At 45.2% G+C, this 27,171-nt stretch overlaps 1 protein-coding gene across 2 annotated transcripts in view; it reads right to left on the bottom strand.

Moving 5' to 3' along the window:
- The window catches only part of LOC118374624 (nucleolar protein 4-like), a 154,861-nt gene that overhangs the window by 105,926 nt on the left and 21,764 nt on the right, over positions 1 to 27,171 (bottom strand). For both annotated transcript variants that reach the window (XM_052482104.1, XM_052482103.1), the window contains exon 2: positions 951 to 1,103. In XM_052482104.1, the coding sequence (XP_052338064.1) occupies positions 951 to 1,103 (153 nt within the window). The remainder of the gene's footprint in view (positions 1 to 950; positions 1,104 to 27,171) is intronic.

The following is a 27,171-nucleotide window of genomic DNA, read 5'->3' as shown; positions in this document are numbered from 1 at the left end:
TGTTGTAAGGCAGGTCCTCACCAGACATCACCGGCAAAAACGTTGCCTATGGACACAAACCCACCATTGCTGGACCAGACAGGACTGGCAAAAAGTGCTCTTCACTGACAAGTCGTGGTTTTGTCTCACCGGGGGTGATTGTCGGATTTGCATTTATCGTCAAAGGAATGAGCGTTACATCAAGGCCTGTACTCTGCAGTGGGATGGATTTGGAGGTGGAGGGTCCGTCATGGTCTGGGGCGGTGTGTCACAGCATCATCGGACTGAGCTTGTTGTCATTGCAGGCAATCTCAACGCTGTGCATTACAGGGAAGACATCCTCCTCCCTAATGTGGTACCCCTCCTGCAGGCTCATCCTGACATGACCCTCCGACAAGACAATGCCACCAGCCATACTGCTCGTTCTGTGCGTGATTTCCTGCAAGATAGGAATGTCAGTGTTCTGCCATGGCCAGCAAAGAGCCCGGATCTCAATCCCATTGAGCAGGCCTGTGAGCTTTTGGATCAGAGGGTGAGGGCTTGTGCCATTCCCCCCCAGAAATGTCCAGGAACTTGCAGGTGCCTTGGTGGAAGAGCAAGAACTGGCAAATCTGGTGCAGTTCATGAGGAGGAGATGCACAACAGTACTTAATGCAGTTGGTGGCCACACCAGATACTGACTGTTCCTTTTGATTTTGACCCCGTCACATGTCTGTGGAACTTGTTCAGTTTATGTCTCAATTGTTGAATCTTGTTATGTTCATACACATATTTACACATGTTAAGGTTGCTGAAAATAAACACAGCTGACAGTGAGAGGACGTTTCTTTTTTTGCTGAGTTTAGAATCATTAGCATTTTGCTACACTCGCAATAACATCTGCTAACCATGTGTACGTGACCAATAACATTTGATTTGATAAAGAGGGGGAATGTGTGAGAGAGGTAGAGAGATAAAGAGTGTATTTTCACCGCTTTGTAGGTCTTCTTCTGTCCGGCGTGTTTGGGTGCTTTGCCGGGGTCGGTGCTGATCTCTACGTGCATGGCATAGATGATGTCAAAGAAGTCCTCCACCACCGCCACCCTCTTCAGAGAGGATTCCGACCCAGAGCTCCCGTCCACACACTGCAGGAGAGGAGAGGACGAGTGGTACTTTAGCAGACTAGATCATTGGGATGAAGCCTAGAGCACAAGGCACCAAGCCTACATACATACACACACAATACCATATTATGTAAAGCAGCTGACACATTATGCCAATACATAACCTAAGAGCCCCCAATAGGTAAACAAATGAAAATTATCTCTTAAAATCAGTCTTTAGTTTCGATAACCCTAATTTTCTTTCACAAAACAATCAAATCTCCTACTAAAAAAAAGCCTGAAAATGATTGATCATTTTTATGAAGACCATTAATAGTGAGCAGGGCTGTAATCAGGGTTTGAGTTTTAATGAGGTCCATAAGGCATTTCGATACAATAAAACAATTTGAAATGGTATTTGGAGAACAGCAAAAAAAAGCAAAAATGACCCGAGTCATTATCACCTTGGCTGCTGTAGGTTCATTCACCTCAGTTGATCTACAAACACATAATATATATGCCATTTAGCTGACGCTTTTATCCAAAGCGACTTACAGTCATGTGTGCATACATTCTACGTATGGGTGGTCCCGGGAATCGAACCCACTACCCTGGCGTTACAAGCGCCATGCTCTACCAACTGAGCCACAGAAGGACCACATAACCTATTAGCTATACAATTGTAACGTTATACCCCTGAAAGGGGGGAAATATGAGTCATGATTCACACTGATATAGCATCAGTGATAAAAACAAACATTTTAGAACTGTATTGATTACATTTCAATATAGGCCTACAGGATATGTGGAGATATATATATATATATATATATATATATATATATTTTTTTTTTTATATATATATTTTTTTTATTCCTAACTCGTTTGATAAGATTAGTACAGATTCTCAGTGGACACCACATGGGTCTCCAACCCCAAGTTTGGGAACCTCTGTACTAACCTTTTTCTGCTTGCTTCCTCTCGCTCTGTATCTGCTGCCTCATCTTCACCACTGAGCGCCACATCACTGTCTGTCTGTCTCAGTAGCCTACTCTCTCCAAAGCAACGTTAATATGAGAACTTAATGGCATGTGTTTTGCTCCTGCTGAGGTAGGCTCCGTTTAACGTTAGTCAGCTAGAAGGATTAAGTAATAAGCTAAGTAATACTAGCCAGAGCCCTTCAACATTACTGCAATAGAAGTCTGCAGGCAGTTAGCCACCTGACTGACATCTATGAGCGACTATTTATCAGTTGTGCACTCATTCTCAGAAAGTTGGGGTTTGTTTGTTTGGGGGATGTCTGTAGACATGGCAGGAGTCAAGGGACGGTTTTAAAATGGGCTTTTATCCGGCATCTCGCAAACACACGGTCATCAGCATCTCTGACTCTCTAGTCCAGGCTACTTGGGCCAAGTGCAAGCTGGGGTACAGTAGTTAGTTTCACGTCAGACCCTCCGCCTGTGCCGCGAGAGGGCGGAGAGAGTTTGAGTGGTGAGGCAAATCACTTAGGCAAATCTGGGGGACGCAGGCGAACATAATGAACAAACCACTGTTCATGATTCCACTCAGACTTCGCAAAGATGTCGGCGCGATTATAACTCGGTCAGATCAATAATCAAATTTTTCTGAGCTTCAATCAACGCAAGGGAACAATATTTAGATGTTGACCTGTAATATATTTTATTTATTGTGTGTAACATATATATTTGTATTAATTTATTTTTCAAATTACTAAAAATGACCAAGGTCATGATAGTGTGGATGATGATGGTGGTATTGTAGAATTTCTGTGCAGACATCCAAGCCTGCACGTATGCCCACACGCGTGTACACTCGTGTGCATACACACACACACACACACACACACACACACACACACACACACACACACACACACACACACACACACACACACACACACACACACACACACACACACACACACACACACACACACACACACACAGGCTAGGAGAGAGAGTGTTGCTGAGATTTCTGAGTCTTCTTGGGAATGTCCATATTCTCCTCCAAGGCCAGTGGAGAGCTGTGTGTGTACTAGGGGGAGGGGGGGTTGAGGGGGGATACCTGCCAGGAGCACGCACACACACACACACACACACACACACACACACACACACACACACACACACACACACACACACACACACACACACACACACACACACACACACACACACACACACACACACATACACACACAGAGAGAGAGAGAATGTGTAAAACAGCAGGTGGTGCACAAAATGCACTTTAAATCGCTACAAAGGAATGGCTCTTTGAAGTATGTTTTTTTTCATTGCTTTGTTTGGTTGGTTGTTTCTTTCACTCGCTGTTCAATCATTGTATTCTCCCTCCTACCAAAGTGTGTGGTCAACAAATTGACACAATTTCGAAAAACAGTTAAGGTAAGAGAGGTGAGATCTTTTGTCTTTGTTCAGGATCTTCAAAATGACCACAGGTGGTAGAACCAAACTCTGTTATTTGTAGGCTACTGTAGACAATATTAAGTGTATGTAGTCATCAGGGATTCACGTCATAACAAAACATTGACAAGGCTATCAACATCATATTCTAATTCAGGTTTACCATAGCTCAAAACATTACATTTAATGAAGTAATTTCATTCTCATTTTGTGATTTAAGAATTCTTCATATTTACATCTTCACAATTCACAATGAATCTATGATGACCCTTTGCTTATCTTTACACTAATAATTTTCAGAGCTCCAGCTCCAACAGCATAAAGTACCACCCAACACAAACAGCTCCCCGCTAAAAAGGGTGGGGGGGGGAAACACTTCTAGTTCCAACCAGCGTTCCGCTCACAATAAGGCTAAACTTGCTGCCATGACAACCGGATAGCTAACCTCTCGGGCAGGTGTGTGAGGCAGCGGGTCATGTGACACAGGCTGCACCTAGTAAAACTTGAATTTCGACAACAAGCAGAATGAACAGCGTGTGGGGGCTGACAGATTTTCACGTTATCCAAAATACACACACACACCACATTCTCTCTGGCTCCTTCCTCATTATTTTGTCTCTATTTCTCCCGCTTTATAACATTTTGGTCTCATCTCTCCACAGTCTCTGTCATCATGCGAGTATATTCCCTGTCTATGAGCTGGGCTGAGGAGATGTTTCTGTCTGTCCTGTGTTGTGGTGCTGGGCACGCCTCTAGTCTGTTGCCCTCGTTTTGGCTTTGTGTGGGACTCACTGGAGCCGACAGGTGAACATTAGGGATGTGTGTGTGTGTGTCCGCCGTACCTGTGTGTGTTGTGTTCGGGGGTAGTTCTCTCCTCATTACTGTATAAAACATTGATCCCTGGGCACCTTTACAGAAGCAACAGTCAGGGAGTCAATGAACTCACTCACTCCCCTTCCCCCCCCTGCCTCTCTCTCAAGCAGCAGGTAATGAAGGTTGCCATGGCAGCGCGGAGCAGCGTGCAGAGCCGAGAGGACTGCAAGCTTCTAAAGCACCCTCTCCCTTCATGGTCACCGTAATGCCATTCAAACAATGGTGATGATGAGGATGAAGATGTTATTTCTCATCGAAAGGTAGAGGCATCGGTGGGACAAGGGGGCTGTTGTTGATTACTCTATAAATAATCCGCAAGGCCCATTAAAGATAACATTGGACATTAACATAGGCTAGCCCTGGGTCTTATTCACAACAAACTCCTACAGTCTCACGTCAGAATAAGTCGTTCATCCATGTTTTCAAACGTCAAATTTCAAAGTTGTTCCAAATGTCAACTTCAGATGCAAATGCTTACGCCCATCACCATCAACAACACCCTAGCAAAGCCTCCTTGAAGGTAACAGCACTGTTGCTCCCAGTGGCCGATTTCCATGTCATCTCCCGATGTCCTCAGACATGCATGGACATATATTAACAATCTTAATAATATATTACTATAGCTATATTACTATTACTACTTTTCATAAGAATCTCAAAGAGCTTCAAAACAATACATCATCATGAGTAGCCTAGCTATAGTTAGTTAGGTCAACCAATACATCATCATGAGTAGCCTAGCTATAGTTAGTTAGGTCAACCAATACATCATCATGAGTAGCCTAGCTATAGTTAGTTAGGTCAACCAATACATCATCATGAGTCTGGACCATTTGCTGCCGACACGGAGCCCCGCCGATCCATCACGACTGGTCTACAGACGTAACCGTCTGAGGGGGTTTCTGTCCCGAAGCAAACACCAGTTAGCCTGGAGTTAGCCTCGAGCTAGGCCCATCTCCCGGATAGCCGAAGAAATCCATCAAATAATCCCTGGGCTTCAATACCTCTTTTACCAATTGGCCTGGACCCTTTGCTGCCAACACGGAGCCCCGCCGATCCATCACGACTGGTCTGCCTACGTAACCGTCCGAGGGGGTTTCTACAGGCTCCCCCGTTGCGAAGTCCCCCTCAGGCCCATCTGCTAGCCTGCTGCTATCCCCGGCCTGCTAGCTGTCTGAATCTCCGTGACTCCAGCTCGCCTAGCTACTCAGTGGACCCTATGATTTCTCGGCTACACATGCCTCTCCCTAATGTCAATATGCCTTGTCTATTGCTGTTTTGATTAGTAATTTTTTAGCCCTGCTCAATATGCCTTAGCCAGCCCTGTTCTTCCACCCCCCACACATGCAGTGACCGCACCTGGCTTAAGTGGCGCTCCTAGAGACAAAACCTCTCTCATCGTCACTCAATGCCGAGGTTTACCTCCACTGTACTCACATCCTACCATACCCTTGTCTGTACATTATGCCTTGAATCTATTCTTCTGCGCCCAGAAACCTGCTCCTTTAACTCTCTGTTCCGAACACACTAGACCACCAGTTATTTTAGTCTTTAGCCGTACTCTTATCCTACTCCTCCTTTGTTCCTCTGGTGATGTAGAGCTTAACCCAGGCCCTACAGCCCCAGCATCACTCCCATTCCCCAGGCGCTCTCATTTGTTGACTTCTGTAACCGTAAAAGCATTGGTTTCATGCATGTTAACATTAGAATCCTCCTCCCTAAGTTGTTTTATTCACTGCTTTAGCACACTCTGCCATCCCGGATGTCCTAGCCGTGTCTGAATCCTGGCTTAGGAAGGCCACCAAAAATCCTGAAATGTCCATCCTTAACTATAACATTTTCCGACACGATAGAACTGCCAAAGGGGGCAGAGTTGCAATCTACTGCAGAGATAGCCTGCAGAGTTCTGTCATACTATGCCCAAACAATTCAAGCTTCTTCTTTTAAATATCCACCTATCCAGAAACAAGTCTCTCACCGTTGCCACTTGTTATAGACCCCCCTCTGCCCCCAGCTGTGCCTTGGACACCATATGTGAATTGATCGCCCCCCAATCTATCTTCAGAGTTCGTACTGTTAGGTGACCTAAACTGGGACTTGCTTAACACCCCGGCCATCCTACAATCTAAAATAGATGCCCTCAATCTCACACAAATGATCAAGGAACCTACCAGGTACAACTCAAAATCCGTAACCATGGGCACCCTCTTAGATATCATCCTGACAAACTTGCCCTCTAAATACACCTCTGCTGTCTTCAACCAGGATCTCAGTGATCACTGCCTTATTGCCTGCGTGCGTAATGGGTCCGCGGTCAAACGACCACGCCTCATCACTGTCAAACGCTCCCTAAAACACTTCAGCGAACAGGCCTTTCTAAGCGACCTGGCCCAGGTATCCTGGAAGGATATCGACCTCATCCCGTCAGTTGAGGATGCCTGGTTGCTCGTCAAGTGCTTTCCTCTTCAGCTTAAAAAAGCATGCCCCATTCAAAAAAATGTAGAACTAAGAACAGATATAGCCCTTGCTTCACCCCAGACTTGACTGCCCTTGACCAGCACAAAAACATCCTGTGGCATTCTGCATTCGCATCGAATAGCCCCCGCGATATGCAATTCTTCAGGGAAGTCAGGAACCAATATACTCAGTCAGATAGGAAAGCTAAGGCTAGTGTTTTCAAAACAGAAATATGCTTCCTGTAGCAATAATTTCAAAAATTTGAGACACTATAAAGTCCATGGAGAAAAAGAACACCTCCTCCCACCTGCCCACTGCACGAGGATAGGAAACACTGTCACTGCCGATAAATCTATGATAACCGATAATTTATATAAGCATTTATCCACGGGTGGGCTTGCTTTCCACCTGGCTACCCCTACCCAGGCCAACACCTCAGCACCCCCTGCAGCAACTTGCCCAAACTCCCCCCGCTTCTCCTTCACCCAAATCCAAACATCTGATGTTCTGAAAGAGCTGCAAAATCTGGATTCCTACAAATCAGCTGGGCTCGACAATCTGGACCCTCTCTTTCTAAAATGATCAGCCGAAATTGTTGCAACCCCTATTACTAGCCTATTCAACCTCTCTTTTGTATCGTCTAAGATCCCCAAAGATCGGAAAGCTGCTGCGGTCATCCCCCTCTTCAAAGGGGGAGACACCATAGACCCAAACTGTTGTAGATCTATATCCATCCTGCCCTGCCTTTCTAAAATCTTCGAAAGCCAAGTCAACAAACAGATCACCGACCATTTCGAATCCCACCGTACCTTCTCCACTATGCAATCTGGTTTCCGAGCTGGTCATGGGTGCACCTCAGCCACGCTCAACGTCCTAAACGATATCATTACCGCCATCGATAAAAGACAATACTGTGCAGCCGTCTTCATCGACCTGGCCAAGGCTTTCGAATCTGTCAATCACAGCATTCTTAATCGGCAGACTCAATAGCCATGGCTTCTCAAATCACTGCCTCGCCTGGTTCACCAACTACTTCTCTGATAGAGTTCAGTGTGTCAAATCGGAGGGCCTGTTGTCCAGACCTATGGCAGTCTCTATGGGGGTTCCACAGGGCTCAATTCTCGGGCCGACTCTTTTCTCTGTATATGTCAATGATGTCACTCTTGCTGCTGGTGATTCTCTGATTCACCTCTATGCAGACGACACCATTCTGTATACATCTGGCCTTCTTTGGACACTGTGCTAACAAACCTCCAAATAAGCTTCAACGCCATACAACACTCCTTCCGTGGCCTCCAACTGCTTTTAAATGCTAGTAAAACTAAGTGCATGCTCTTCAACCGAAATTGCTGTCCACACCCTCCGGCCCGACTAGCAAGTTCTCCCACTTAAAAAGATGAAAGATGAGAGGCCTGTAATAATTTTCATCATAGGTACACTTGAACTATACAGACAAAATGAGGGGGAAAAATCCAGATAATCACATTGTAGGATTTTTAATGAATTTATTTGCAAATTATGTAACAAAGCCTACCATCAGTAACACACTACGCCGCCAGGGACTCAAATCCTGCAGTGCCAGACGTGTCCCCCTGCTTAAGCCAGTACATGTCCAGGCCCGTCTGAAGTTTGCTAGAGAGCATTTCGATGATCCAGATGAAGACTGGGAGAATGTCATATGGTCAGATGAAACCAAAATATAACTTTTTTGTAAAAACTCAACTCGTCGTGTTTGGAGGACAAAGAATGCTGAGTTGCAGCCAAAGAACACCATACCTACTGTATGGTAGTGGCCTAGCCAGTCGGTCCTGGAGTGGCCTAGCCAGTCTCCAGATCTCAACCCCATAGAAAATCTTTGGAGGGAGTTGAAAGTCTGTGTTGCCCAGCAACAGCCCCAAAACATCACTGCTCTAGAGGAGATCTGCATGGAGGAATGGGCCAAAATACCAGCAACAGTGTGTGAAACCCTTGTGAAGACTTACAGAAAACATTTTACCTCTGTCATTGCCAACAAAGGGTATATAACAAAGTATTGAGATAAACTTTTGTTATTGACCAAATACTTATTTTCCACCATAATTTGCAAATTAATTCATTAAAAATCCTACAATGTGATTATCTGGATTTTTTCCCCCTCATTTTGTCTGTATAGTTGAAGTGTACCTATGATGAAAATTACAGGCCTCTCTCATCTTTTTAAGTGGGAGAACTTGCACAATTGGTGGCTGATTAAATGCTTTTTTGCCCCACCGTACATATGAGATGAGTAGACTTCCTTTGGCCGCCTTTCCTTCCAGTTCTCTGCTGCCAATGTCTGGAACTAATTGCAAAAATCTCTGAAGCTGGAGTCTTATATCTCCCTCTCTAACTTTAAGCATCAGCTGTCAGAGCAGCATACCGATCACTGTACATGTACACAGCCAATCTGTAAATAGCACACCCGACTACCTCATCCCCATATTATTACTTACCCTCTTGCTCTTTTACACCCCAGTATCTCTACTTGCACATCATCATATACACATATATCATTCCAGTATTAATACTAAATTGTAATTATTTCACCTCTATGGCCTATTTATTGCCGACCTCACGACTCTTCTACATTTGCACACACTGTACATAGATCTTTTTTTCTTTCGATTTTGCTTTTCTTTTGTGTTATTGATTGTACGTTTGTTTATGTGTAACTCTGTGTTGTTGTTTTTGTCACAATACTATGCTTTATCTTGGCCAGGTCACAGTTGTAAAACTGGCCTACCTGGTTAAATAAAGGTGAAATTAAATAAAGGTGAACTCATTTTAAAAATGAGTAGCTAGCTATAGTTAGTCAGGTCAACCAATACATCATCATGAGTAGCCTAGCTATAATTAGCTAGGTCAACCAAAACATCATCATGAATTATTAGCTATAATTAGTTTGGTCAACCAATAGAGTGCATGCATCCTCCAAAGATGGAGAGGGACAGTTCATGGCTTGATCAGAGGAAGGTGGTCAGGGAGACGGTTGATGAAGAGTCTGGTGGTGATCATGTAGAGGGCTACTCTGGGAACCAGCTTGAGTCAACATTGAGAGCATCCTGACCGGTTGCATCACTGACTGGTACGGCAATTGCTCGGCCTCCGACCGCAAGGCACTTCAGAGGCTAGTGCATACGGCCCAGTACATCACTGGGGCAAAGCTGCCTGCCACCCAGGACCTCTATACCAGGCGGTGTCAGAGGAAGGCCCTAAAAATTGTCAAAGACCCCAGCCACCCCAGTCATAGACTGTTCTCTCTACTACCACATGGCAAGCGGTACCGGAGTGCCAAGTCTAGGACAAAAAGGCTTCTCGACAGTTTTTACCTCCAAGCCATAAGACTCCTGAACAGGTAACCAAATGCATACCCGGACTATCTGCATTGTGTGTCCCCCCACCCCCTCTTTTACGCTGCTGCTACTCACTGTTTATCTTATATGCATGGTCACTTTAACTTCACATACTACCTAAATTGGCCCGACCACCCAGTGCTTCCGCACATTGGCTAACCGGGCTATCTGCATTGTGTCCCACCACCCGCCAACCCCTCTTTTTATGCTTCTGCTACTCTCTGTTCATCATATATGCACAGTCACTTTAACGATACCTACATGTACATACTACCTCAATAAGTCTGACTAACCGGTGTCTGAATATAGCCTTGCTACTCTTTTTTTAAATGTATTTTTACTGTTGTTTTATTTCTTTACACACACACACACACACACACACACACACACACACACACACACACACACACACACACACACACACACACACACACACACACACACACACACACACACACACTTTTTTTCTGCACCATTGGTTAGAGACTATAAGTAACCATTTCACTGTAAGGTGAACCTGTTGTATTCGGCGCACGTGACAAATAAACTTTGATTTGATTTGAGTCATGTAGCTACTGGACTCCTTCACAATGTATGGCTTGGGCGACGCCTCAGCAGCTCTAGACGCCAGAAAGCTCACCACACACAGTTCAGAGTAGTAGCCAGTCGTCCTCACTATGAGCACTCTGCCTCAGCACTGCATTCCTTTACTGCATCTCCCATTCATCTCAAGCTTCAGGTGACTCTTCAATTGATGAACACCAAACACTAGAAAACAGACTGAAACAAAGAGGGAATATCCTAAACTTGTTCAATAAGAAGCACACATTTTTGTTTGTCATTGCAAAACGTTTTGCTACAGTGTGTCATAATAAATGTAACCCTGCTTTATAGCTTCTAAAGCTCCATGACATGCCCCTGTGCCAGCTCCAGCAGTAATGCCCCCTACAGGGAGGTCAGAGGAGAAGACTGCACTGGCCCACACCACACTACCTCCAGGAGATGACTACTAGGGAATGGCACGTGGGCTGCCAGCCTGCCTGCCCACTACCCCTGTGACTGCCTGGGACACATTATGACGCAACCCCCCCAATCCCCTTACGGTTGTAGGGCACATCAGCGGCCCGGGACGATAGCATGTGCGACAGCAGAAACTGCTGCGCATGGATATATGTGGGGCACGGAGGGGGGCGATGGGGGGCAGGGGTGAGTTGCACCTTATGGCACAGCAGACAGGACAGCAGGCACCGCCTCCCTACCACCACCACCCCCCACTTCCTGCCTCCCTGGCGATGAGGTCAAAGTCACAGCAAAGAGAGAGGGGAGAGAGGGCTATGGCAAAGCTGCCTGCCCTGCTGCATGCATGCCACACATAACAAAACAAACATACACTGTACACACGCATACATAAATATGTAGCCTATGTACATTTAGGGTACAAGCAGCCTACACGCACCTATTTATGTACACATACCAGCAGGGTCACAACTTTTACTGGGGTCGAGGGGTCATGTCCCCCCCACATTCTGAAATTGCATTTTTGTCCCCCACAGTTTTATCTTTGCAATGTGATACGAAAGCGACAACAACAGTGGCCCGGGACAATAGCAGCTTTTGGACCATGCGAACGCCTCCGAGCGGTCAGGTAAGCTGTTTGGAGTGTTCAACCAGCTGGATTTAGGATCTTGGACACCGCAGACTGGGCTGACAGACTGTGTGAAGGCAAAGCTTCTGGACAGCTGGCTGGACTAGCACGGGAGAGTTGAGTATAGTTCAGTGTGTATGTGTTGCACTCTTTCACCAAGTAAAAGCAAGCAGAGCAGAAACTGGCTACTCTTTAGTTGACTGATGAAGCTGGCAAGGTAACTGCTGTTTAATTTAACAGGAAAAAAACTTGTGTTTATTTGCAGTGCTGAGCTAATAACTGACATGTAACGTTAGCTAATGTTTCATCCCCTCTCGACTGAGGAGGTGAATGATTAAGCTACGCTAGCTAGTAGCTACCACAGCCAGGTCAGCTCTAGCCTCTAGTTATCTGCCAGATAGTAATAATAACCTCCTCATATCGTTATCTAACTGCTGTTGGTTGTACGGAAATGTTTTGAAGCCTTTGTCCCATTTCAGAAGTAAATGAAGTTGGCTAGGTTTCGCCAGTTGATATACTGTTACAGAGAGAACTGGACAAAATGTGGCTAACGTTAGCTATTATTTTTGCCTCAATCACACTAGACCTGAATCAAATGAAGACACCATCGGCCAAACGATTGAGATTGATATTCTGACGTTTTTTCAGTGCAATTAGATTTTTATTAGTCTGTTTTGCAATGTAACATTATTGATCTGTCAGTTTCCCTAGCTAATTCTCTACTTTCACACTAACACAGTAATAAACAGCTCTAACAAAGGCAGGACAGATTTCTTCAACCCGCTCCCGCCCCTACCCGCTGGCTTTCTGTCCGACTCCCACCCGTAAGAACGGGTCCCAAACCCAACCACAGCCCTGCAATGTTATTTTAGGCGTATGTGATGCAGCCATGGTCCCATCAATTTTGCGCCCTTATATTGTATTACTGGGCTATATCAGCCAATGTGCTGATGTAGTTTGAAGAGAGCAGTGTTGGAGAGACTTGCACTTTCTCAAGATATTTTATATATTTTATAGCCTACCTTTTAGGAGTGGGAAGATGAAGAAATATGGGTGATCAATATTTAGGCCTATTTCTAGGCAATGTAGTAGACTATAGCCTAATCATATGCCTATTTAGGAAGTACATTTTCTTGGAAAGATAATTGCCCGTGCTTTTCCGCCCATGCATAGCCTATAGTCTACTGTATTTAATTGAGACCACACGCGCACCTGTTCTTGCAGGTATGAACTGAACTGGAAGCAGCAAGAATGATGACAGCAACACTTGCTACCTTTTGCAGGCAGGCACAAATAAATGGGTAATCAATATTTATTGAAAATGAAAAGGCGCAACACTCGCTCACCATAGTAGCCTAACCTATGTGTGTGCGTTGTGTCTTTTCCTTTTCAATGATGATGACTACATTTTCTGATTACACTGATTACACTCACGTTGGTTGAGCCCCTTCCACTTCTTTCCATTATCAGTATTTATTTACAGACACTGCAGTAAACTACAGTCTAATCACATTTAAGTTCATTTCATATTTCAAGTTAACTGCCACTTTATTCTCCACCCATGTAGGCAGCCTACAACGCAACAGGAGCTGTGTTGATTTTTGCTTTATTCCAGGACAATGTGGACTGCCCAGACTTTCAACGTAGCAACCGTTTGCTTGAAGAGGACTACAGAGGCGAAGTGGCTACTCTCAGCAAACAAGTAGCAAACCTATACAAGCTACTGGGAAACCCACGCCCGTTTACTTTTTCTCTCTCTTCTACCCCAGTAGCCGGACGCTGATCTGGTCTAGTGGAAATGTCGCCCTGTGTCGGCTCTCCACAGCAGACTGACCGGTACTCTGCAGGGATCCCTCCTCAAAGGGGTCTCCCCTTCCCTGGAAAACAGAGCTAGTAGGATGCTCCTGGATGACTTGAGGGAAGTTGCTGTACTTGACCCTACCAACCAGCCATGGAGATATGTCACTTGTCGTGGAAGTCGAAGACAGCGTTCTCTGGCAACAGGGGCCTCCTTGGAGATGTTAAGCCCGGACAGGACACAGACACAAAAATGGCTTCGCCGCCCTGGATCCAGGGGTTCCGGCGTCTTCTTCCCTAGGGGCTTCCGATTCGAGATCAGATCCGGAGGTACCTGCGCATTCGTCCTCTGTTCTGTCTCCCTCACCGGTGGCTTCTACCTCAGGCTCAGATCCTCAGAGCTCACACCCTCATCAGACCGTGAGGCTGCGAGACTCTGGCCCATTCATCATCCACGATGGATACTACAGCTGGCTCGGGTCCATCGTGCCCCACCACCCTTCGGCCCTTTTTTGGTGTTTTGAACTGCATTTTTCAGTCATGTTGATTGTTGATATGGACATTTTGTTAGAACCTTATTTATTATATATGTGTGTGTAATAATATTTAACATAATAATATTACTGTGTGTGTGTGTTTGCATGTGCCGCTCCCTGTGCATTGGAAGAATTGTAAATCCATTGTGAAAGGCTATGGAGTTTGCGTTGCAAACTATTCGGATAAAATGTGTCCATATATTGGTATTTTAGGGCCACCTATCGGTTGTAAATGTGGATGTTATCGGTCTGAGCTGAGTTAAGCGGTGAGTCAGTTGTCTGATTAAATTAAATATCGGAGGCGATCGCTTGTGTATCTTGGCTACATTGGTATTTACATTTGTTTAATTTCAGTTAATAGCGTAAACATGTGACATAGGCTATCTGTTGTATGGTGAACTTGGGCTTCATCAATGTTTATTTGTGAGTAAATCTGGCTTTGGTAATAACCAGTGCTTACCCAGCCACCGACATCACATCACTGACACATGTAAATACTGTGCATACACTGGACAGCATTATGCTACTATTGGAACGTTCTGCTGGATAGCATCCATGTAAACCAAAGGATAGTCTGAGGCAGCAAGCAACACACACAGACAAAATGTTTTGATAGTGTTGATACTGGACCACGTCAAGAAATGAACAGAGCCAAATAAAGGATAGAAAGAAATGTCCTGCTACATTTCAGACAGGCTTTCAGTGCAAGGCACTGTGCTTACTGTGCTACCATCAATTGGGTGTTTATCTATGCATCACATCTCTCTTTCCCCCAACCCTTCACTCCCTTCTCTCACAATCCCTTTCTCCCACACTCCATCCCCTTATCCACCTCTACCTCCATCTCTCTTCTTCCCTTTCACTCTCTGTCTCTGTCCCTTCTCCGCCCCCCTGACCCCCCGCACTTCCAGGCCTGTGCTCCCTCCAGCGGCACAGAATAATTGTAGCCTTCCTCCTCTCTTTCCCATCTCTCTCTGTATTTTTCTTGCTCTCTTTAACTCCCCCGTCCCATTCCAAACAGCCCTGTTGCTAGGAGACGTGAGGGGTCGATTCAGTAAACGGCTGCCTGCCCCTACCCCTTACCCTGCCAGCCCACCCCCTCTCTGATGGGCGGCTGTGAATGGAGGGATCGAGGGAGGAGGAGGAGGAGGAGGAGAGCTGCAGTGTGCACAGCCTCAGCAGACGGTAGGGAGTGTGTCCAGCCGCGGGGGCAAACAGACGTAGCCAATGTGCATCACATCCAGGATACACACACACGCCCTCATAAACATACTCATCAAGGGCACATATGTAGACAAGCACATAATCACACACGCACACACACAGAGAGAGAGAAAGCCATCTCATACACAGACACACTCCAAGCGTCAGAGGCACTGCTTAAAATAACAAGACGCAGCAGATAAAGGATAAAGCATCTCCAAACAATACTAATATATTGTAAGTAGCCTGGATTATATCCACTGAGGTGTGTGTTTGAGGAGCACCATGCCTTTATTTGTTTGCCAAAAGTCATCAAGTCCATATATAGTACTAGTATATACGACTGCCAATTTCCAATTAATTCTCTTTATGCACCTCATTGTGGTGGGTAGTGGGAGCACGTCTTGGAGCAGGCTGCGGTGGAATGTGGCTCCACAAAGCCGACGCACGGTGACCTGCTTCTGTTCTGTTCTCTCCAGTCAGTCACAGAGAGAGGCGAGACGCAGCACAGAGAAACACCCTCAAGACGAGCCATCCAAGAAACACACTTCAGATGGGCAATGGGTAGAGAGAAGGAGGGGTGAGATAGTACTGTAGGTGGATGGAGAGAGAGTGGAGACAGAGAGATGGGGCAGAGGCTGCAGAAAAGGGGTACGGGTGAGTGTGTTGTGCTCACAGCTCTGTGTTAGGTCACATTGGCCCAATCTTCCATAATGGTTTCCTTAGTAAGCAAACTGTTGTCTGAATAACAGATCAGGGTGCCCACACGGTGCCCAGTGTGTACCAACCAGGGAAGGCTCTGTCTGTCTGACTGTCTGTCGTCACAGCTAGGTGGCACGGCTGGTGGCACAGCATAGCAGAATGGCTACATCTGCCCTCCTTCCTTCCTGTCGCCATCCTGTTTTTCCTCTCTCCTTTGCTCTCATTCTGTAGATGGCCCTGTTCTATCTCCCTCCTCCCCCACCTCTCTCCGCTTCCCCCTGATGTTCCCTTTCTTTACCCTATCCTTCCCCCTCTTTCTCTTCCTCCTCTCCTTCTTTCCGGACCAGGAGAATGCTTCATTATGTTGGTTAGGGGGCTGGCGGGCTCCTCCTCTCCTCTCTCCCAGTGGAGGATTAAAACACTTGACAAACCCAATATCCCATTCCAGACGCTCCAGATCGCTCCTCTGTCTCCCCTCATCCTCCACTCATCCCTCCCCAACGCCCCAGTGCACTTACATGCTGCATGCCATGTTATATCGCATGCGTTCCTATTTGTACTAATTTCTGCTCATACTGTACCACCCAGCAGCAGGAGAAACACAACTACAAACCTGGAATGAATGCTCCAGTAGACCACCTGCTATAGAGGCTACCAATACATTGAGTATACCAAACATTAGGAATACCCACCTAATATTGAGTTGCCCCCCCCCCCTTTTTGCCCTCTGAACAGTCTCAATTCGTCAGGGCATGGACTCTACAAGGTGTCGAAAGAGTTCCACAGGGATGCTCGCCCATGTTGACTCCAATGCTTCCCACAGGTGTGTCAAGTTGGCTGGATGTCCTTTGGGTGGTGGACCATTCTTGATACACACAGGAAACTGTTGAGAGTGAAAAACCCAGCAGCATTGCAGTTCTTGACACAAACCGTTGTGCCTGGCACCTACTACCATACCCCATTCAAGGCACTTACAATTTATTTGTCTTGCCCATTCAAGAGAGAGAGAAAGAGAGAGAGAGAGCGCTAATATTTCGTAGAATATGTTTTTTCACTTTCACATACGTAGCTAGTATCATATGCAGCCCGGATTAAACAGAGAGGAATGCTTTGTTAGCTAGATGGCTATGGCTGTCTAACACTAGAACTCTTCAAATTAATCAAATGACCACCAGACTATTACATTACCCCCTACATAGCCCCGTACATAGCCCCGTTATTGTGTTACTTTTTATTATTCCATTTATTTTAATTTTAATTTTACTTTAGTTAATTTAGTAAATATTTTCTTAACTCTTCTTGAACTGCACTGTTGGTTAAGGGCTTGTAAGTAAGCATTTCACGGTAAGGTCTACACTTACATTCGGTGCATGTGACAAATAAAGTTTGATTTGATTTTGATTTGAAGTCAAGGTAAGCTTTTGGTTTTATTAATGTATTGCTGGGGCCTGCCGGTGTATCTGCTAAACTGCTTGCTGCTGACTGTAGACTGTACCGCATGTTTCTGGGATTGATTTACACTTTTCGCACCAAAACATGGCTTTAGAAGCTTCTGATAGACTAATTGACATCATTTGAGTCAATTGGAGGTGTACCTGTGGATGTATTTCAAGGCCTACCTTCAAACTCAGTGCCTCTTTGCTTGACATCATGGGAAAATCCAAAGAAATCAGCCACGACCTCAGAAAAAACATTGTTGACCTCCACAAGTCTGGTTCATCCTTGGGAGCAATTTCCAAACGCCTGAAGGTACCACGTTCATCTGTACAAACAATAGTACGCAAGTATAAACACCATGGGACCACGCAGCCGTAATACCACTCAGGAAGGAGACACGTTCTGTCTCCTAGAGATGAACGTGCTTTGGTGTGAAAAGTGCAAATCAATCCCAGAACAGCAGCAAATTACCCTGTGAAGATGGTGGAGGAAACAGGTACAAAAGTATTTACAGTGGGGCAAAAAAGTATTTAGTCAGCCACCAATTGTGCAAGTTCTGCCACTTAAAAAGATGAGAGGCCTGTAATTTTCATCATAGGTACACTTCAACTATGACAGACAAAATGAGAAAAAAAATCCTGAAGATCACATTGTAGGATTTTTAATGAATTTATTTACAAATTATGGTGAAAAATAAGTATTTAGTCACCTACAAACAAGCAAGATTTCTGGCTCTCACAGACCTGTAACTTCTTCTTTAAGAGGCTCCTCTGTCCTCCACTCGTTAACTGTATTAATGGCACCTGTTTGAACTTGTTATCAGTATAAAAGACACCTGTCCACAACCTCAAACAGTCACACTCCAAACTCCACTATGGCCAAGACCAAAGAGCTGTCAAAGGACACCAGAAACAAAACTGTAGACCTGCACCAGGCTGGGAAGACTGAATCTGCAATAGGTAAGCGGCTTGGTTTGAAGAAATCAACTGTGGGAGCAATTATTAGGAAATGGAAGACATACAAGACCACTGATAATCTCCCTCGAGCTGGGGCTCCACGCAAGATCTCACCTCGTGGGGTCAAAATGATCACAAGAAGGGTGAGCAAAAATCCCAGAACCACACGGGGGGACCTAGTGAATGACCTGCAGAGAGCTGGGACCAAAGTAACAAAGCCTACCATCAGTAACACACTACGCCGCCAGGGACTCAAATCCTGCAGTGCCAGACGTGTCCCCCTGCTTAAGCCAGTACATGTCCAGGTCCGTCTGACGTTTGCTGGAGAGCATTTGGATGATCCAGAAGAAGATTGGGAGAATGTCATATGGTCAGAAGAAACCAAAATATAACTTTTTGGTAAAAACTCAACTCATGACATGTTTGGAGGACAAAGAATGCTGAGTTGCATCCAAAGAACACCATACCTACTGTGAAGCATGGGGGTGGAAACATCATGCTTTGGGGCTGTTTTTCTGCACCAGGACAACTGATCCGTGTAAAGGAAAGAATGAATGGGGCCATGTATCGTGAGATTTTGAGTGAAAACCTCCTTCCATCAGCAAGGGCATTGAAGATGAAACGTGGCTGGGTCTTTCAGCATGACAATGATCCCAAACACACTGCCCGGGCAACGAAGGAGTGGCTTCGTAAGAAACATTTCAAGGTCCTGGAGTGGCCTAGCCAGTCTCCAGATCTCAACCCCATAGAAAATCTTTGGAGGGAGTTGAAAGTCCGTGTTGCCCAGCAACAGCCCCAAAACATCACTGCTCTAGAGGAAATCTGCATGGAGGAATGGGCCAAAATACCAGCAACAGTGTGTGAAAACCTTGTGAAGACTTACAGAAAACGTTTGACCTCTGTTATATACCCTTTGTTGGCAATGACAAAGTATTGAGATACACTTTTGTTATTGACCAAATACTTATTTTCCACTATAATTTGCAAATAAATTCATTCAAAATCCTACAATGTGATTGTTTTTTCTCATTTTGTCTGTCATAGTTGAAGTGTACCTAAAATTACAGGCTTCTCTCATCTTTTTAAGTGGGAGAACTTGCACAATTGGTGGCTGACTAATTACTTTTTTGCCCCACTGTATATCCACAGTAAAACGAGTCCTATATCGACATAACCCGAAAGGCTGCTCAGCAAGAAAGAAGCCACTGCTCCAAAACCGCCATAAAAAAAGCCAGACTAATGTTTGCAACTGCACATGGTGACAAAGATTGTACTTTTTGGAGAAATGTCCTCCTGTCCTGTCTGATGAAACAAAAACAGATCTGTTTGACCATAATGACCATCTTCATGTTTGGAGGAAAAAGGGGGAGGCTTGCAAGCCGAAGAACACCATCCCAACCGTGAAGCACGGGGGTGGCAGCATCATGTTGTGGAGGTGCTTTGCTGCAGAAGGGACTGGTGCAACTTCACAAAATAGAGGCATCATGAGGGCGGAAAATAATGTGGGTATATTGAAGCAACATCTCAAGACATCAGTCAGGAAGTTAACTTGGTCGCAAATGGGTCTTCCAAATGGTGGCCATCAGAAAGCCCTGACTTCATCCTATAGAAAATGTGTGGGCAGAACTGAAAAAGTGTGTGTGAGCAAGGAGGCATACTAACCTGACTCAGTTATACCAGCTCTGTCAGGAGGAATGGGCCATAATTCACCCAACCTATTTTGGGAAGCTTGTGGAAGGCTACACAAAACATTTGACCCAAGTTAAACAATTTAAAGGCAATGCTACCAAATACTAATTGAGTGTATGTAAACTTCTGACCCCCTGGGAATGTGATGAAAGAAATAAAAGCTGAAGTAAATCACACTCTCTACTATTATTCTGACATTTCACATTCTTAAAATAAAGTACTGATCCTAACTGACCTAAGACAGGAAATTTGTATGAGGTTTAAAGGAATTGTGAAAAACTGAGTTTAAATGTATTGAGGTGTATGTAATCTTCTGACTTCAACTGTTTATGCATGTCACAACTTGTTTGGGCGGCGTTCGGCGGTTGATGTCACCGGTCTTCTAGCCATCGCAGCTCCATTTTTCATTGTTCCATTTGTTTTGTCTTGTTCCCCGCACACCTGGTTTACATTCCCTAATAACACTGCATATATATATTCCTCTCTTCCCCTCCATGTGTCTGTGTGGAATTGTTTTTGTTTTGTGTTTATTGTATCGCGCCAGTCTGGTTTATTTCACCCTGGGCATTGCCTGTACCCTATAGGGGAAATTTATGGTTGTATTCATGACGGTATTTTGCGCTTGTCACTTTCGCCGGTTTGCTTGAGTTGTAGCTGTTTGCACCCGTCTGTTATTGCTCTTGGCAAATAAAGTCGCCTGATCACCTATCTCTGCACTTGACTCGAATGACCAGCAGTGAAAACCCAATGCAGGCAAGAGTGTGCAAGGCTGTATTGAATGTGTCACTTTGTCACCTTGGGTGTGTTCGTATATTCAGTATGGAGTGCCAGAGTATGCTCATTGTGTGCTCTGGGTGTGCGTAAATTGAGAGAGTTGTCAGATTGTCCATTCACGGTTGATCTGAGAGTTCTAACCTCACAATGGCAGTCAAGCATCCAAGCAAATTGGCTAAAGTTGGTTAGCTACTTTTTATTTTACTAGGCAAGTCAGTTAAGAACAAATTCTTATTTTCAATGACAGCCTAGGAACAGTGGGTTAACTGCCTGTTCAGGGGCAGAACGACAGATTTGTACCTTGTCAGCTCGGGGATTCGAAATTGCAACCTTTTGGTTACTAGTCCAACACTCTAACCACTAGGCTACCCTACTTCCAGACACAAATGAGAGAACAACTCACTCTGACCATTTCACTCACCCTAGTAGAGCTGGTTAGGATGTTTTCATGTTATCTACAGCGTTAGTGACTGTAACTGTGCTGCTGGCAACAATTTAATTGCGTTTTTTTGCCAACATTTACTAACCTCTCGTGTTGTGCATTCAAGAATTAATCAGTTATTCTGCGCTCTGGCAAACAGACAAGAGTGCTCTAAATTCAGAGTAGATAGCCAGAGTGAATTTACACACACCCCTTGATTACTCAAGTTCTCTCGGCCTGCATGGTAAACTTTCTTTCATAGGCTAGGTTGTAGCAACCTCGTGATTTGTATAGGGAAAATTCTAGTACCATGTAGTAACCTAAACCTATCGATGTTACAATGAGATGGGTGAATGGAGTATGAATGACAGTCATCCAATATGCTGTAATAGAAATAAGGCCATGCTCATAAAAAATATAATCATCCTCCCTCATCTGAAACGTCACCGACCGCCACTGATGAACATACATTTTTACTGAATCTACACACACCCACTCACATACAAACTGCTGCTACTCTGTTTATCTTATATCCTATTTACATATCTACCTCCATCACTCCAGTATCCCTTCACATTGTAAATATGGTATTGGAACGGATCCTGTATATAGTATGCTTACTTATTTACTTACTAGTATTCATGTTTCTCATGTTTTGTCCCCCTATTAATAAATGGTTGGGTTTTGAGTTTGACAAAAAAAATAATAATAATAATGTTTTATGCTACTGTCCCTTCCACTGGCATATTGTTATGTTCAGCTCATAACTGTTGTTTCTTTTTCTGTCGTCTGGTGGTCAAAGCAAGAGTGTGAAAACAGTCTGGACAACCCCTCCCCCCCTCCCTCCCTCTCGCTCTCCCTCTCTCTCTCGCTCTGTCACTCTCTCCTCTTTCTCCAGTTAATGTCACCTCTCCCGGCTCTTACTGACACCTAACATGACACCTAACACCTACCCTTTTCCATTTACTATAACAAGCATCTTCATCCACTGAGCACCGCTGACACTGGGCATCTATGGACGTCGAAAAGTAGCTGAAATTTGGTCAGTCAGCCCTGGCTGGACCAAATATGAACCAATCATGGACGTCTATGTTTCACAAGTTTGCACAGCACAGTAGAGCACAGTACAGTAAAAGAAAAGTATCTTACAGTATAGTACAGTAGAGCACACCAGAGTAGAGTACAATATAATGTTATGTATTGTACTGAACATATCTACTTTACTGTACTCTACTCTACTGTGCTGTCCAAACTTGTGAAACATAGACGTCTATGATTGGTTCAGATTTGGCCTGGTCCGGACCAACCAAATCTGGTCTGGTTTGGTGGTGGAGCTCATTAGAATAATAGCAAGTGTGTAGAATAATACCCAAATATGCAAAAGAAGGATATTGCATATTTTTTTCCTTTGTATACCTATTCAGGATGTATCACCATGAAGAGAGTGATATTAATATCCATAATTATTTCTGTATTGTACAGATCAGGGACCCATGATGTAATATTATTACCGTAATTCTGTTACCGGATGCAAATTCACTTCACGTACTGTAGTTCAATAACCAAAATCAATGTTTTCAAACTGAAGGTGTCATGCCTTAGCTGAAACTCCATTCTTTCTGCAGACATCTTTCAATCTTAATTGGGAGGAGATATTTAACAGTTTTTGGAAAATGTGGGCGCATAAAAAACTGAGGGAGATTTTAATGTAATTCTGTTACCAAACTTTGCATATATATCTGCACAGTTCTTCCAGTAAATGTGTTTTTGTCACGGACCGACCCGTGTATTATTTAGAGGTTTACACCTCGCTCTTTTGTTTGGGCGTATTCCTGCGCCTGCCTCCAATCATTATACAATGTGACAGAATAACCGACCCACTAAACGGAGACAGCAGAAAAGACTGAGCTTTCGAACATCATAGAGACAGTCCAGCATCAAAAGGACTGTCTCTCCAGACTCAGCAGCACCATGGACAGTGTGCTGGCAACGATCCTGCATTTGGAGGGGAATGTGCAGTCCCTTCAGTCTCCAGGTTCCGGCACCAGCCCCCACACCACTACCTGCCTCCGTCCCATCTGAGCCAGTTCGCGGAATTCCCCTGTCCCTCCTGGAGAGCTTTGACGGTGCACCACCGAGATGCAAGAGGATTCCATCTGGAATGCGACCTGTACCTTGCTCGCTACGCCGAGGCTGTCTCCGGGAGAGAGTGTTGCCACCGTCATCTCGGCACTGACCGGACGGGCCCTGTACTGGGGTGTGGGTGAACCTGAGGTTAAGTCCTACTAGCGCTTCACCCTACTCTTCCTCTCTGTGTTTGATCATCCTGTGGAGGGCCGAGAGGGGGGCGAGCGCCTACTCCGACTACACCAGGGAAGTAGGACCGCCTCGAAGTTCGCTCTGGAGTTCCGGACCATCGTGGCCCTCCACCGGATGGAACGAGTCGGCTCTGGTCACCGTGTTCCGCAGCAGACTGCGGGAGGATGTACAGATAGCCTGCCATGATGACAACCTGTCACTTGACCAGCTCACCAGCATGGCAATTCGTTTGGACAACCTCCTGCAGTCCCAACAAAGACCTGCGCGGAATCCGGAGCCCAAGGAGGAATATGGGCCTCTGTTCCTATTCTGGAGAAAGAGGTAATTTCTCCCCGACCTGCGCTCTATCCACTAATAGGGGAGGAGATGACAAGCCAGGGAATTACCCTGCTCCAACCCAGGTAGGATGCAAGATCTCCCTTCCTTTTCTGTCAACTCAACCAGTGTGTTTTCCCATTAAATTCCCTGAATACACTAGCCCCTCACTCCCGTTAGCTCTGATTGATTCCGGAGCTGCCGGGAATCTTTTAGATAGCGCACTGGCCACTGCATTATGCATTCCTTTGGTTCCCCTACAGTCACCCATTCCGGGTTCGAGCCTTGGATAATCGTCCAATAGGGACAGGGCTCATACATCACATGTCTGTTCCCGTTTCTCTGCTGACCCATGATACTCATTTAGAACAGATCACCTTTTTGATCATCGACATCCCCACACACCGCATTGTTTTAGGTCTCCCCTGGTTGAGTTGTCATAACCCTGTTATTTCCTAGTCCGAGGGGAGACTGCTGGGTTGGTCGCAGGAGTGTCAGGGGAGGTGTCTCACAACACCACTACGGTGGAAAGTCCGGACCATGCCCCTCAAGTGGAGTTACCAGAGGAATAGCAGGATCTGCACAGGGTCTTCTCTAAGACCCAGGTTACATGCCTGCCTCCTCATCGCCCCTGGGACTGTGCCATTGGCCTGCTGCCCGAGGCTATTGCGACTGACGTACAGGAGAGCCTCCAGCAGGGTTGTATCCGCCCCTCTATGTCACCAGCCTCCTCAAGATAATTTTTTGTTAAAAAGAAAGATGGGGGACTGCGCCCCTGCATTAATTGTCAAACTCGGAATAAAGCCACTGTTAAGTTGAGCTATCCTTTATCCCTCATCCCAACCATTATCAAACAAATTCACAGGGCGCAGTACTACACGAAACTGGACTTGAGGAGCCCCTACAATCTTGTGCGCATTCGTGCAGGCGACAAATGGAAAATGTCCTTTTCCACAACCACAGGCGATTACGAGTATCTTGCGATGCCTTTTGGCCTGTCTAATGCTCCTTCAGTCTTCCAGGCCTTTATTAACAAAGTGTTTTTGGACATGCTGGGACGAGGCATAGTGGTTTATATAGACGGCATTTTGGTCTATTCTGCTGACCGTGCCCAGCATGTCTCATTAGTCAGGTCTGTGGTGGGAAGACAGTTGGAGCATGATGGATCTATATGGTCCTTCTGTAGCTCAGTTGGTAGAGCATGGCGCTTGTAACGCCAGGGTAGTGGGTTTGTTTCCCGGGACCACCCATGCGTAGAATGTATGCACACATGACTGTAAGTTGCTTTGGATAAAAGTGTCTGCTAAATGGCATATATTATTATTATTATATTATATTATTATTATTATATTATTATTATATATTATTATATGTCAAACAAGAGAAGTGTTTTTACAGCGGTCCGTGTCCTTTTTGGGCTACCTCATATCCACGGAAGGAGTGGAGATGGAGGAGCAATGCATCAGCGCAGTAGGGTCAAGGCCCATCCCCAACTCTGTGAAAGCAGTCCAGCAATTCCTGGGGTGTGCAAACTATTTTGGGAGGTTCATTCGGGGCTTCAGCACGGTGATCGCGCCTCTTACCTCCCTACTGAGAGGAGGTACACAGTGGCTTTGTTGGATGCGTAGGGGGTGTTCTTGACACTGACACTTGACACACCACTGCTCCCGTGCTGGCACGGGTCCTTCTGTAGCTCAGTTGGTAGGGCATGGCGCTTGTAACGCCAGGGTAGTGGGTTCGATTCCCGGGACCACCCATACGTAGAATGTATGCACACATGACTGTAAGTCGCTTTGGATAAAAGCGTCCGCTAAATGGCATATATTATATTACATCCTGACCCCTCACTTCCCTTCATCGTTGAGGTGGAACCCTACGAAGTAGGAGTCGGGGCAGGGAACTACAACGTAGGGGACTGGGAACTCTTGGCGGCCAAGAAGGCTCTGAAGGCGTGGAGGCACTGGCTAGAGGCGTCCATGTCCTGTGAAATGTTCTGTATAAATTGTTCAAACTAGTACTTGTGCATAGATCTGTATGTTTGCTAAACTTTGAAATCAATGGTTTTTGTTTGACATACATTTTAATGTGAACATTCGGAGTCAAAGTGTAATTCCATTACCGTAGAATAGCCTATTTGTAGCAAAGATGCAGTGTTGATACTGTTATTATAATCACTGTTGTCATTATAGTATGCTGTGGGAAGAGAGCGTTGCTTGTTGTGCTGTAATTACCCTGTAAAGCAAACAGGCTGACAGGCAGGCCAACAGGCAGACAGGCAAACAGGCAGACAGGCAGACAGGCAGACAGGCAGGCCCCATTCCCAGTGAGGAGCCGTAGCTGGGGTAATTATCCATCGGCGTTGGCAGCAGGAGCAGAGGGGCACAGTGAGAGGAGGGGCATGGGAGGATGGCGTTGGAGATTCAGTCCTTTGTCCAACAGCAGCATCCTCTCCTGAGAGTGATGGGAGAAAGAGGAGGCATCATGGGGATTCACAAAACCTTCCTCTAAATCTTTCTCTCCATCCTTAGCATTAATATTCTATCACTCCCACACCCGACTCAACTAATTATGGTCCAGAGTGAAGACCATAAATAGTTCAATAGACTGCACTCCCTGTCAGCTGGAAAAGGCTATACGGACACTTCTGTCCTCAGAATTGGTTAAAATTAGGTTTAAAGTTAGGGTAAGGGTTAAGGGTTGATTAACGGTCCAATGCAGCCATTTTTATCTCAATATCAATTCATTTCTGGGTAACAATAAGTAACCTTACTGTGATTGTTTTCAGTTAAAATGGTAAAAAATGAACAAATATAACTTCTCAGCAAAGAGCAATTTCTTAAGCAAGAATTTATCTTGGGCTGTCTGGGAGTTGTCAGAGTGGGGAGGGAAAGCTGAAAAGTAGCTGTTATTAGAAGAGAGGTTTGGACCGCTTTCTTATTGGTCTAGTAACTAATTTATCACCTGGTGTTGTCACCAGGAAGGCTCAAATGCCATTCCACCAAAACAGGCAAACATTTCAGGCGGTCTTTTCAAGAAACTCACACTAAAAGGGCATTATCATAATTTTCACAATTTCACAGTATTATTCCAACCTTAGTGTGGAAATATATATAAAACACATAAATCAAATTTTTGACTGCATTGGTCTTTAACGTTAATGTCCTTTTTTAGATT

This window comes from Oncorhynchus keta, chromosome 27 (genome assembly GCF_023373465.1).
Source record: "Oncorhynchus keta strain PuntledgeMale-10-30-2019 chromosome 27, Oket_V2, whole genome shotgun sequence".
In the NCBI taxonomy this organism is placed as follows: Eukaryota; Metazoa; Chordata; class Actinopteri; order Salmoniformes; family Salmonidae; genus Oncorhynchus; species Oncorhynchus keta.
Note: the sequence above shows the minus strand (reverse complement) of the source record. Positions and strands in the feature narration are given on the sequence as shown.